Source organism: Pelophylax lessonae (assembly GCF_965119305.1).
Source record: "Pelophylax lessonae genome assembly, chromosome: 2".
NCBI lineage: Eukaryota > Metazoa > Chordata > Amphibia > Anura > Ranidae > Pelophylax > Pelophylax lessonae.
Window position 1 is genome coordinate 107714766 of NC_138769.1, and position 13970 is coordinate 107728735.

At 43.1% G+C, this 13970-nt stretch overlaps 1 protein-coding gene across 1 annotated transcript in view; it reads right to left on the reverse strand.

Moving 5' to 3' along the window:
* Window positions 1–389: 389 nt before the first annotated feature.
* Window positions 390–13970, reverse strand: part of LOC309547974 (uncharacterized protein) — a 64062-nt gene continuing 50481 nt past the window's right edge. Inside the window, exons 6-10 of the mRNA XM_082247965.1 lie at window positions 11956–12057; window positions 11503–11735; window positions 4396–4468; window positions 918–980; window positions 390–605 (exon numbers count right to left, since the gene is read on the reverse strand). Of these exons, the coding sequence (XP_082104091.1) occupies window positions 414–605; window positions 918–980; window positions 4396–4468; window positions 11503–11735; window positions 11956–12057 (663 nt within the window). The 3' untranslated portion in view covers window positions 390–413. The remainder of the gene's footprint in view (window positions 606–917; window positions 981–4395; window positions 4469–11502; window positions 11736–11955; window positions 12058–13970) is intronic.

Here is a 13970-nt window from a genome sequence, read left to right on the forward strand (position 1 = left end):
AGACAGGCTGTTGTATTGCAACACGTTACCATACAATGCATAAACCACACTACAAAGGTGTGAATGGGCCCTAAAAGTTTCAAATTTCAGATCACCAATAAAAACACAACAGTTCCAGTGTGGCAACATTTATTTCAACAGTTTAGTGGTGACTGCAGGAATTTACAAGCGTTCAGCTGGGCTGTACACATATGAAAAAATGTTTTACATTATAGATAGACTTTCTTTACATTAAATAATTATTGATTTTTCTTAACAAAAAAATGTCCTGCAATTGTCATGTTAATTATTTTTTGAATGGAACATGCTGACATGGTGCAGTATACAAAATGTAGCTTTAGGGTCAATAAAAAGCAAATGCCAAAGTAAGTTTGACCTAAAATAAAATATTACAAGTTACACTGAGGAGACATTCATTTCAGGTCACGTTTTAGTTTCTGAAGGATCCTCTCTCGTTCTAGATAACGTTTTTTCCTATGGAGAATCCTCTGCAGTCTCCGGTTCATTCTTTCAGGATCCTCTTCAGAAAGACCTGTTTGTGTTGGAGGAGCTGATTGTTGTTCCGAGCATTGGCTAATCTGTTCTCTCATTTTCTGTACACTTTGCTGTAGAACAAAAGAAAAATAAAAAATCAGAAAACAGGGGAAGGGAACTCTTACCCAAAAGACACACATACAACTATAGAATATAAAATAAGTAATAACCTTTATAATCCAAAATTAAACAAAACAACCATTTTGGCTTTACTATATCACAATTATTATATGTACTGTATACTTGTATTGTCTGCACATTTCCAGTCTTGTGAGCTATACAGTAATAAAGACCAGACAATAAGGGATCCTCTACCTACATGAATTCCAGCTCTCCATTCTGAACATCAAATAAAAAGTTGTGAAAGAATGGCGGACACTTACCGCTAGCTCAGATTTCTTTTCTTCCGTTTTATTAATTTGAGTTTTCAAAGTTATTACTTGATCCTACGCAAAAAAATAAATAAAAAACATAATAATGTATATTGTTCTGACTGCACAAAGCAGTAAATGCTGATAACCTGTGCCTTGTAAGTACAAAAGGAACCAATATTTGACATCAAAACCTTAAATAAACATAATGTTTTGAAATCAATTACATGAATACCAGTGCTCCTTTTACATAGTCATTGGCTGCTAAAGTGGAGCTACACTGCTTTTATGTAGCCATGAAATGTCACCGATCAGCACCTTTGGACCCTCTATTGTATTCTACAAGATGTCACAGCAAGTGCATGGAATCACTCACCACATGTATATGGCACAAATAAAGAACACTTACTGACAAAGGGCAGCCAGCCCATAATTTTGCACTTTAGTATTACCAGGAGTGTCAGACACCAAGGCCATTGGCCATGCATTTCCTTCAGGGTGAGGGTCAGACACCATGTTGTCAGTTTTTTTTTTTTTTACTGCCTTCCACAGCTTGCAACACAGACATCAGATACTGCGGCTCTGCTGAGAGCCAAGGGAAGCTGCTCCTCCACTCCAACAGGTCATGTGAAACAGCCAAGGAGAAGCTCGGGAAGATGGCCTTTCCAGCCACTTTGCCATGCTGTATCTGAGGTCTGTAAAATGGACAGGGAATTCTAGGGAGCAGATCTTTGGGTGTGATGCTGCTATATGGAGAGGAGATCTGTGCTGTGTGATGGTGGTTTGGGATGCTTGTTTGGTCAGATAGTTGCAAGTGTTTTGGAACATCAGCTCTGCTTTAAAGGCCAAGTTCACCTTTAAAAGAACAAATAATCAATGCAAACTTTTGGAAAAAAAAAAAAAAAGTGAACCTAAGTACCTCTGCATTCTGCGGGCTGGGAGTGCACCTGTTAGGAATGTGAAACATAGAGCATAGCATATAGAGTTCAGGAGTATATAAATGACTCCTGACTGCCATACTTTTTACACTGTACTGGATGGTATATAATCCTCAGGCTTTATTCACATGGGCGCTCAGCCCTGTAAGAGCCATTTGTTTATATTTTTGGAGTGGATCTGAACTGAACTGTGTGCCATACAGAGCACAATGGTCAGGAGTATTTAGAGTGCAGCAGTCAAGAGTGTTTAATGTAGAGATTCCCATACAGAATGTTGAGGCCAAAAAGGAAGTTAAAATTTATTAAGACTTTATTCACACAGGCACTCAGCCCTGTACACTGTTGAACGCCATTTATCTTTTTGGATTAGCACAGAGCTGTGTTCATGCAGCCTATATAAGTGAATAGAAATGCAGAAGCTGTACAGACTTGCCCACACAGCTACACAGGGACATATCTGCTTTCAGGGCCATCCATCCATACAGCCACTGCATCTCTATTCACTTATATAGGCTGCCTGCATGTAGCTCAGCACTACCCTGAAAAGATAAACAAATGGCTCATTACACTATATGACGCCGAGCGCCTGTGTGAATAAAGCCTATTATATTTTTTACATACATATGGCCTCTGCACTCTGTATGGGAGACTGTATGTTAAATACACCTGACCACTGCACTCTGAATATTAGGCTGTACATGAAATACTCCTGACCACTGCACTCTGTATGCTAGGCTGTATGTTACCGTACTCCTGACTCCCCTGCACTATATTATATATTTCTAACCCCTGCACACTCTGCTATATTGTAATTAAATTGTCTTGAGCAAGAGCGTAAATGTCTCAATTAGAGGTTGCCATGTAGTCCCTGATTATTTTAATGAAGCTTTTCTTAAAGGTATTATCAGTTATGTTCTGTGTATCAAAAAGCATATGTAAAGGAAGAGGTTTATTTAAAAAAAAAAAAGAAGAATGTGCAAAGGTTTATTTGCATCTATGAGACTCACACTTGTGGCATAGTATTTAGAGTATACGTATAGCAAATACTTTTTTGTTTTGTATAGAGTAGGTTGTTTCAACCCTGTCAGTTTATTTTTTTGCTTTTTATGTCCCGTTTAGAATATTTTCCATTACTCATCTACTTCCTGTCCTGGAGATGCAACAGTGAAAGGTAATCTCTACAAAAGGGAAATTCCTCTCTTAGACAGTTGTCCTTGCTGGAAAATTTCCTCTGCCTCCTGGAACATTTTTCATTTCCCAATTTTGAGAATGGCCACTAGGACACAGGCAGATGAAATTAACCACGGAGAACACAGATGGCAATGAAATCCAAGCCTACTCTTAACAGATTTAAAAAAATAATAATAATTTTGCCTATACATGCACATTAAATAATCTGTGGGTGTATAGACTGTGGCATACGTGTGCCTATTTACATTTTCTAATAAAATTTGTTCCTTTGCAGGACCTAAAGCTGAATTCCAGCTTTCGTTACACAACCTGGCCCAAACTGACTATGTCCCGCACTAACATGTGAGGCCGCTGGATGTGTGGTATAAACTGTATGTAGCTCAGGCTACATACAGCATAACGCACTGTGTTCTGGGTTGGAGTCCAGACTTCCTGTCTCAAACCAGGAACACAATAGAGTTTACTGAGTGGCACTCAGCCATTCATAGAAAGTTAAGTATTTTATAACACAAAGCTTCCTCTGACTGGCTGAGTCAAAAATGGTGACATCATGAGCCCGCTTCTTTGACTCAGCCATTCATAGAAACCAATGTATTCTAGCAATGAATACAAAGCTTTCTCTGATTAAATGAGTGCCGCTCATATAGACTACTGTGTTCTGGGTATGAGACAGGAAGGGCTCGGTTTGCACCCGGAACACAGTGCTGTATGTAGCCTCACCTAAGCAGGGAACTATGTTCCTCACTAGAAGTCCTACCTGTCTCATACTCAGAACACAGTAGAGTCTTTCACCGCTCAGCCATTCATAGAAAGCTATGTATTCTAGCAATGAATACAAAGCTTCCTTTGATTGACTGAGTCAGAAAGGTGAGCTAATGATGTCACAACCTCAAGCTTTGCATTCATAGCTAAAATACATCGCTTTCTATGAATGATTGAGCATCGCTCAGTAGACTCTATTGTATTCTGAGTATGAGACAGGAAGCCTCAGCTACATACAGTTTATGCTGCACATCCAGTGGCCTCACATGTTAATGAGAGACATAACATGCAAGGCCCAAACGAACTATGGAAAATTTAACAAAAGCTGGAGTTTAGCTTTAAGAAATTGTAAATGAAAACATGTCCACAGAGTGAGGTGGATGGCTAGAACATGTTCAATTAACTAAACAGATTCACTCACAAGCTGCATCTTACCTGCAAAGTAGATTGTAAACAATTGGATTCTGGACCAAAACTAACACGCATTGCTTCTTTACTCTAGAGATATTATTTTGGTTTGTCTTCCATCAGAGTGTTTGTGTCTCTCTTTCTTATATGCCGGGAATAGGAATGTAATAAAAGACAAAAAGTGATCTTACTTTTAGCCGTAGGAGTCTCTCTTCTGCTGTGTTGACATGTTTCTCAGAGGATTTAATTTTAGATATCAGTAAACTGTAAAACAAGAAGATTGGGAAAAATAATCTCTCTTTGCTGCAGTTAGTCTAGACTCAAATGTGTTCAACTTGTGGATTGTGAACTAAATAGAGATGCAAAAGTCACAATGTCCAATTTGCAATTTAGTGGGCTGACAAAGGAAACTGTACTTGGAAGTTGAGGCAGTTTTCTTCCAAACAGTCAGATGCATGGTTTATTTAAAGTGACCTTGTTGGTAAAAAAGTAAAGCAGTACCTGCAAAGAAGAATGTGAATACTTACCTCTCCTACTGCTTGCGCCACCAAACACTGCTCTGATAAAGAGGAATCTGACTAAATTCAAAAAGCAGAACCCAACACTTTGTCAATCTCCTGATCCACCATTGGGCCCTGGACCTCCATGTCATTACCCTGCCCTGTAATGATGTAGGGGTCATCAGGAGGAATCCATAAGCTCTGTAAAAGGAACACGAGTTTGACAGTCCCAGAACTGTGGCTTGTGCAGACTTCAGCTTGCCATTCATTCTGACAAAATTGGCATTTGATGTGCAGAAAGCAGCAGAGGTAAATGCTTATATTCTTCTTTACATGTAATGTAAATTTGTAATGATTATGGCTTACAGCTAGCGAAACCCCAAAATTCAGTATCTAAGTAAAGTATAATAATGAAAAAGTTCAACATTGTAGACTCATGGTGTCACACTCTAATTAATGCATAATGCCTGTAAAGATGCCCTGTACCTTTAAATGGTCTCTCTGTCTGGTTCAAAAGGTTACACAATCATGGGAAAGACTGCTGACTTGACAGTTGTTCAGAAGAATCACAAAAGGTCATTGCTAAAAAAGCTGGCTGTTCACAGAGTTCTGTATCCAAGCATATTAATGGAAAGTTGAGTGAAAGAAAAACATGTGGTAGAAAAAGGTGTACAAGCACAGGAATATCAGCAGCCTTGAGAGGATTGTGAAGCAAAGGCCATTTAAGAATTTGGGGGAGATCCACAGTGGACTACCACAGTGGACTACGGCTGGTGTCAGTGCTTCAAGAGCCACTACACACAGACAGATCCAGGACATGGGTTACAGCTGTCGCATTCCTTGCATCAAGCCACTCCTCAACCAGAGACAACGTCAGAAGCATCTTACCAGAAAAGGGACTGAACTGTTGCTCAGTGGTCCAAAGTCCTCTTTTTGGATGAAAGTACATTTTAGATTTAATTTGGAAATCAAGGTCCCTTTTTTTCCCCCTGCAGTTCTTCTTTAAATATACTAAACCAGTGGTTCAATACAAATTAAATTGCCGCCCGCCCACAGTAGTTGCACTGCAACTACCTGTACGTTGCATCCTTTCTTCTGGGTTCCTGCTGACCTGTGCTGGGATTGGACTTCACGCAGGTTTGGCAGCGGATTTAAGCTGATAATTTTGGCTGAAGTCAGTTAATCGGCTGTGCCCAATCACACACAGAGTTCTGGTCATGAAGGGACTAAAACCGTCCTTAGATCAAGTGGTTAAGAGAAAAAAAACGTGAAGTGCGCATGCGCAGGAGCTCCGAGATGGCGGCTTAGTCCCGGAGCTCCGCGCCTCTCCGGACAGTGTCAGCCCCTACTCCGGCACACTGCGCTCGGTCGCCCCGCCACTTACACCACCACCGCAGCTACGATCAGCGATCCGGCCCTGCATGTCTGCGGAACCCCGCAGGGAGGTCTCCCGCCGGCTGCTGTTCAATTCCTCACAGGGGGATCCGGACAAGATGGCGGCCGTCTCCTCTCTTCCCTCAGCCATCCGCAGTGACCAGGAGGTAGGGGACACTTCCAATACTCCTTTTACTATCAGACCAGCCACCCCAGAGCCCTGGCCCTCCCCAGCGACCCCCACCAGTCTCCCTCAAGCACAGCTCCTCTCACCAGCCTCCACTGCATCCCTGCTGAGCGGAGCCATGGAACAATCCCCTGGGCAGCCTGGCACAGTATCACCTGAGGCCCTGGCTCTACAGCATCAGCTAGGCCTCCACTCTCAGAGCCACTTCCCTGACATTTCCATGCTCATGCATAGATTTTCTGAGATGCTGGCTACTGGACTGGCTCATAATGCCGCGCAGATCACAGGATCTATCAAAGCTGACCTACAAAATTTAGGCTCCAGGATTGAGGCCATAGAGAATACTGTCGACCATGCCATGACAAGAACCAATCAAAACACTGCTTGTATCCAGACTCTTCAGGAACAATTGGACACTGCTTTATCCAAATTGGATGATTTGGAGAACAGGAGTCGCCGTTTAAATTTCAGAATAAGGGGGATCCCTGAGTCTGTCAAAGATATCCCCGATACAGTTAAAACATTTATCAGAGACGTTCTCCCAGATATTCCGGACCACCGCTTGGAGCTTGACAGAGCACACAGAGCACTCCAATTGCCCCGTAAGGACGGTCTTCCCAGGGATGTCATTGTGAAAACCCACTACTATGGGGTTAAAGAGGAGCTCATGAGGAAGAGCCGGGACAAGGAAAACCTCTCCATCCAGGGTCACAAGATTCAACTTTTTGCAGACCTGTCTCCTATGACCATTCAGCGTCGCAGAGCCCTGAAACCGCTGTTGTCAATTCTCTCTGCAAAATCTTTGAAATATTGGTGGTCCTTTCCCTTCCGACTGAACTTTCTCTTACAGAACAAAACCTACGGCTTTTCGTCCCTTCAAGATGGGGAACGCCTGCTTCTTCAATTGGGACTCATTTCCAGAGATCCTTCCCCCTCCTCCTCTCACCCGACACGGGAATCCTCCAAGCGACCTCCGCCAATCAGTCCTTCATCATCTGTTTGGAACAAGCAACAACATAAACGCCACCGTGATGTCAAGCCTCCCTGATGTTCCTGATTGATCCAGATTGTTACTCCAACCATCCTTAGTGGATTTGTCACTCCCCGCTGGAATGAGTTGACCATTCAGCCCCTTCTCCCCCCCCCCCTTTTTTTTTTTTTTTTTTTGCTCATCTCCCCCCTTTTTTTTTTTTTTTTTTTTTTTCTCTCTCTCGCTGGACATTGTCTGTCGGAATTTTTATCCTGTGCCTGATTTTCATTTGTGTATTACCTTACAGTTTGGGGGTACCGATTTATGTTTGTTACTCTTTTTTCATATTGACCGGTCCCAAGTTATTGTGCCGTGATCGCATGTCTTGCCTTCACTTTTCCCTTTGACATACTATGGTGGCAGAGGCCTCCCCCTCCCCGTGTTCTTTTCCTTTCCCTGTTTCTCCCTTCCCCCTTCCTCTTCCCTCCCCCCCTTCCTTAGTCCCCCCCTTCCCTCCTCCCTCCCTTACCTTCTCCCTCCCTCCCCCTTGCTCCTCCCTCCCCTTTCCCCTTTATGCGCTTTTGCTCTGCCTCAGGTCGGGGTGACCACCATGTTTGTTCTTTTTTCTTATAATTGTCCGGGTGGGGGCTCCATGCCCGGAGAGGTTTTAGTGCACACACCCCAGTAGGAGCTTGGAAAATTTCTTTTTTTTTTCCTGGCCCCTACAGGACAGCACCCTATCTGGTATAGGGTGCCTTTACGATTTTGGTTAGGGGGCATGGGACTTATCCCCTGCCTCCCTAACACCATGCTAGGCTCTGTCCTGGCATGTTTTTTGCCTTTCTCTCCCATCCTTACTTTCCCTTTTCCTTCTTTTCTAATTCTCCTTCTCTTTTTCAGCATCACATGGTCTGATCCCATCGTTCAATTGAGCTCTCTGTTCTTGTCGCAGCCTTCTGGACTCCAGTCCGATTCCACCGACTACTGTTCCGCAGCTGTACACCGCGGCGCCCGAACCTCGCTTCTCCAATGACGGCAACCGTGAGTACCGATTTCTCTCTACAGGTGGCATCACACAATGTTCAGGGCCTCAATTCTCCAGTGAAAAGGCGAAAGGCATTCCAACATTACCATTCCCAGGGACTTGAGGTTCTCCTGCTTCAGGAAACCCATTTCCCGGAGTCTTATAGGCCTAAATACGTCCACCATAAATATCCAGTCTTTTTCCTGGCTAATGCACCCTCTAAACAGAAGGGAGTAGCAATTTTTTTTTCAAAAACTGTGGCCTTTTCTCATACTCATACCATAGCGGACCCCCAGGGGAGGTACATTTTGGTGAAGGGTTACATTGGCGGTGTTTTATACACCTTTGTTTCCTTCTATGCTCCTAACAAGGGTCAGGCGGCTTTTTTTTCTAGGGTGCTCCCTCTTCTCTCCACCCATTTCGAAGGTAGACTCATTTTGGGAGGTGACTCCAATTTAGCTTTCGACCAAGCTCTAGATAAATCTAAACGAGGACCTCAACGCTTGCGCAGACCCCCTAAGCAAAGTCTTCGAGTAGCCAAGCTTCTCCATTCCTTGGGTTTAGTGGACATCTGGCGAGAACTTAACCCCTCCGCTCAGGACTACACCCACTTCTCAGCTCCTCACAATACACTCGCCAGAATTGATCATATTTTTGTCCCTACCATGGACATCCCCTCAGCACTTTCTTCGGTAATTAGAGACATACCCTGGTCTGACCATTCTTTAGTGTTCCTTAAACTCAAGAGCACACCCTTGCGTACTGGCCAGTCCCCATGGCGACTGAACGAATCTCTTCTCCACGAACCGGTGTGGAAATCCACTATAGGAAAAATGATCCTAGAATATTTCGCCCTTAACGACTCACAAGACATAACTCCCTCCTCCCTTTGGGGAGCCCACAAGGCTGTCATCAGGGGCCATCTCATTCAAGTGGGGGCTAAACTCAAGCGCGAACGACAGTTCGAAATTACTGAGCTGGAACGGGAATTTAAAAGGCTGGGAGGGATTTCCCTCATTTATGCCTCTTTAATTTCTCCCGAAAATAAAACCTCCTACATGCTGAAATGGGAACAAGACCTGAATGTAGACTGGGACCTGGATGCTTGGCATACCTGTGTCGGAAGAGCCTTTCGTGGGATCCACATGGTGGGCCTCATGGAGGCTAATGTTAAAATTTTGCTGCGATGGTACATGGTCCCTTCTCGCTTGGCGACAATTTTCCCTAGCTCGTCCCCGGTCTGCTTCAGAGGCTGTGATCTTATGGGGAGCCTGTTACACGTTTTTTGGGAATGCCCAAAAATCCGTTCTTTTTGGAATCGGATGTTCCACACAATACGACGCGTTACGGGGGTTTCCCTTGAGCAATCACCTTTATATGCCCTCCTAGGTCACCATCCTCCCAGGGTCCCCAAGCACACTCGGACTCTCATTTCTTATATATTCCTAGGAGCTAGAATCACAATAGCTAAGCATTGGAAACTGTCTAAGGTCCCCTTCCTGGTTGCGAAGCGTAAAATTTCATGGATGATGACACAAGAAAAGATGTACAGTATCTTGAATGATTCTAGGGCTATATTTGAGTCAGTCTGGGAACCCTGGGCGACATTTGTGAATGTAACACTCTAAGATGGGCTCGGTCGGAAGGACGCCTTTTTCCTTGGGGTTTCCCCCTTTTCTTTCCGTTTTGATACTCATCTATGGGTTGGGTGGGGTCGGACCATGGGATTGTTCTCCTCAACTCTTTCTTTACTCTCTCCCTTTCATCCCCTTCTTTTCTCCTTCCCCCTCTGATATCTCTCTTTCTACTCTTCTTCTTCCTACCACTTGTTCTATCCTGTTCCACGTTTAAGTCTGTTTATGAGGCATATGTGGTACCTCGTACCATAATTACACTAGTAGTTATTGACTAATACATGTTTTTTATTGGGGTTTGGCGGATGTTGCCTTTCCTCCCTTTAGGTTTTCAGAGACAAAGGCGGTTTTCTCTCAGCTGTCTTTAGCCACTTCTCTTTGGGGCACAGTATGAGCCCATTAGGGGTGCCCCGGGGCGATCGGCTCTCTATCTATCTTGGAATTCAGCCATAATGAGAATGTTTTTTATTGATCAGCAGTTTTTCCAGCACTTGCTGGCCTTGTTTTCTTGCCATGTCTATTAGTTCTTGTACTGTTCTGCACAACAGTTCATATGTAAGCAAGTTATTACTATGCCTCGTTTGTTATTGATCTTCTGTTATCTTTTTGAAAATTTCAATAAAAAATTATTGAATATAAAGAGAAAAAAAACGTAATTTTTGTAAAATCTTACCGTAAAATTCCTTTCTCTGAGTCCTCCGACAGTCGCCACCCACTCATTCAGTCTTCACCAATGGGTATTGACTTCATCTCCATAGGAGCAAGCTAGGCATAAGACTTGTTAAAAAAAAAGTATTTACATAGACACACCTATGGGGCTGTCCCACTGGTCCAATACCCCCTGCCATCAGCATTCCCAACTCAGTTTAGTAGCAAGCAGTTAAGTCCACAAGAACCCCAATAGAGGGGCGGGGGCGGCGACTGTCGGAGGACTCAGAGAAAGGAATTTTATGGTAAGGATTTTACAAAAATCTTAAAAATCCCCCCCAAGACCACCAAAGGACAAGGGGGGCTACATTTACTCACCATACCATGGCCAGGGTGGGCTCCGCTCCGGGCAGACCACCTCCCACCCGGAGTGGGGGTGCTGCCAGCCGAAGGGTACGCTGCAACTCAGGGCATTCCAGCGAGACATCCACTCGCAGGCTCATCCCCATCCAAAAAGGGGCTCCGTTGTGGCCAGGCTGGGAGACCTTAAGGATCTAGATTATCCAGTGCAAAACCTGAGCTGGCACTTCTTGTAGATCACCAGGAGGATCCCCCTGAACACTAACTAGCAAAGTGAGTAAAGATAAATAAAACAAAAATATTCTTAAAAGAATAATAAAAAAAAAAAAAAAAAATGAGACCGAAGTCCCAGCAGGAAACCCAGGTTGTGTGGGTTATGCCTATGGGGAGAGCCCAGTGGGCATGGTTAATTGCTTTTTTTTTTCCTGCCTAGAACTACTCCTGCAGGTGGCAGCATAACCCAATGGATAAGAAGTATGAAAGCTACGTCTGTCAATAGACGATAGAGAAATAAGCATTTCTGAAATTGAGAGTTAGCAGAGTATGCAGGGCTGCAGTGTATGGTGTATTAATCTGGAGGTTAATATAGAGATAGGTCTACCTTTTAGTGTCCTGTAAATGTCTGGTTACACTGGCTGCTGCTTCTCGTCTCCTAGTGACTTCTTTCTTGGCAGCCAATAGTTGAGCTCTCTCTTCCTCATGTACACTCCGAATGGTCAAATGGTTTAACTGCTTGAGAACATCTTCGGGAGTCAGACCCTGGACACTGGCGGCATCCACTGTCCTGCTCAGGAAGGCTCTTCCTAGCTGCAAAGTCTTATCATAGGCCAATTTCTACAAACCAGATTGACAACAGTCAAGTTATAAAGGCCTGTGCACACCTATATGTTATAGTGCTTTACATGCAAAAGCAAAAAAAAAAAAAAAAAAAAAAAAAAAAGAAAAAGTACATTTTTACGCATTCCACGCACATGAAAAGGTACATAAAAACATTAAAAGCGCATTGACACATGATACAAGCTGGCGAAAATAAACAGGTGTAAAATGTTATTACCATTCTTTGAATATCCTCTTCAATCTTATCCTTCCTGGCAATGACCAGTTCCTTGTCCTGCGTTGTTGCTGCAAGATCCTTTTGTAAGCGACGTAACTCTTCCTAGAAAATAAGTCAAGCTCAAAAGTCAATTAAGCTTTTTTCCATATTCTCTTAAAGTGTTACTAAACCCACAACAGTAAAATCGGTCTATAGATGCAGAATAGCATGCTTGTTATACTCACTGTGTAACTTAAGTGATTTATCCTCTTATATAAAAAGGCGGTGTGATCCTGTATTCAGCACTGAATACTGATATTTTACCTAGCGATTGCATGGTTATGCAATTCTGTTTCCAAACACAACTTATGTCATTTTTTTCCCACAAGAAGAGCTTTCTTTTGGTGGTATTTGATCACCACTGGGGTTTTTATTTTTTGCGATATAAAAACGAAAAAAGACCAAAATTTATAAAAAAACAAAAATCAATATTTTCTACAGTCTCTTATAAAAAATATCCAATGAAATCACATTTGGTCATATATTTAGTCCAAAGTGTATTTTGCTACATGTCATTGGTATAAAAAAAAAAAACAATAAGTGTATATTATTTAATCTGTAATCAATGTTACATATATTTAAAAATTGATCAATCAGTCCTTGAGGTCCTAAAAATATCAGGACAGTACAAATACCCCCCAAATTACCCCTTTTTGGAAAGTAGACAGTCTGAGGTAATTAGCAAGAGGCACGGCAAGTTTTTTTAAAATGCAATTTTTTGGAAAATTAAGAAATTAAATAAAAGTTTTTTTTCACAATTTTTTACATTAGGTCACTAGCACAGTACAGCACCATGATATGACTGGTGTGATGGTGATCAAGGACACTGACTGATGACAGCATGGTAATAAAAACATGGCGTCCCCGCCAAGAGAAGACAGTGATTATCGCCAGCGGCTAAAGCCAATCTGGCAGGCTTGTTGTACCAAAGTTGACAGATCATCAATTAACTTGGTACCGTTCAGCCTACCCACTAGTGGTGGGAATCTCTGCCAGTTCCGGCTGAACGTTTGGAACCGTTTATGGCCGGCCTAACTCTTTTTACATTTGCCAGCAAATAGTTATATTCGTCTACCTTCTCTAGCCCTCCTAACCTAAACTGACCCAAAAAGCTCCTACCCTACTCCTACCAGCATGACAGCCACAACCAACACGGAAATATTTTTCAGGGCTGGCTGTGTGTGTGCCATGAACCCCTATACACTGGAACGTGGCCCTTCTCCAATCTCAGAGTAGGACTCCACAAAAGTCTATGAGGGCTCACTGCACAGGCACACCAACTAAACACCTACGAAAGATTTCAGCCTGGAGGAGACCACAGCTGTTCTGCTGAGGTAAGTAACCAAACGGGTGGGTAGTTTTTAGGTTACGGAGCTTGGGTGTAAATCAGGTACTTAAAAAAAAAAAAACACGACACAAGAAGGCACCTCCATCTAGGTGAAGTGATTTGTTAAAAAAAAAAAAAGTAGTATGAAAGACAATAAAAATGCACTTACTAGCTAAAGATGGATCAAGGCTTGTCATGAAACCACATAGACCTCCATAGGATCACTGTGAGGCTGCAGAGCTCAGCCGGCATGTGGAAATATGTAACCACATCCCCTCCACTTCCTGTCATCACCCAGCCGAGAGAGGTGCTGTTTGGAGCCACAGCCATTTTGCCACTTCTGGAAGCTGCTATTGCGCATGTTCCAGCCTGAAGCCGGACAACGGCACTTCCATCAAGAACCCTGCTTCAACTAGCCACATGCCTGACACAGAAGATATACAGCTAGCTCGGAGGTGGCAATCCTACTGCAACGCCTTCCCTGCACGTAGAAAGGGTGCTGGCCCTGCATGCAGTAACTGTGCAAATGAGAAATTCCTGACAGCCGCACTCCAATGCAATCACCTTTATTGGTATTAAAAAAAAAAGTCCATACAGCAAATAGAGGCAGCAATATCAGCTTTAGCTAACGCGTTTCACAACCTTACTG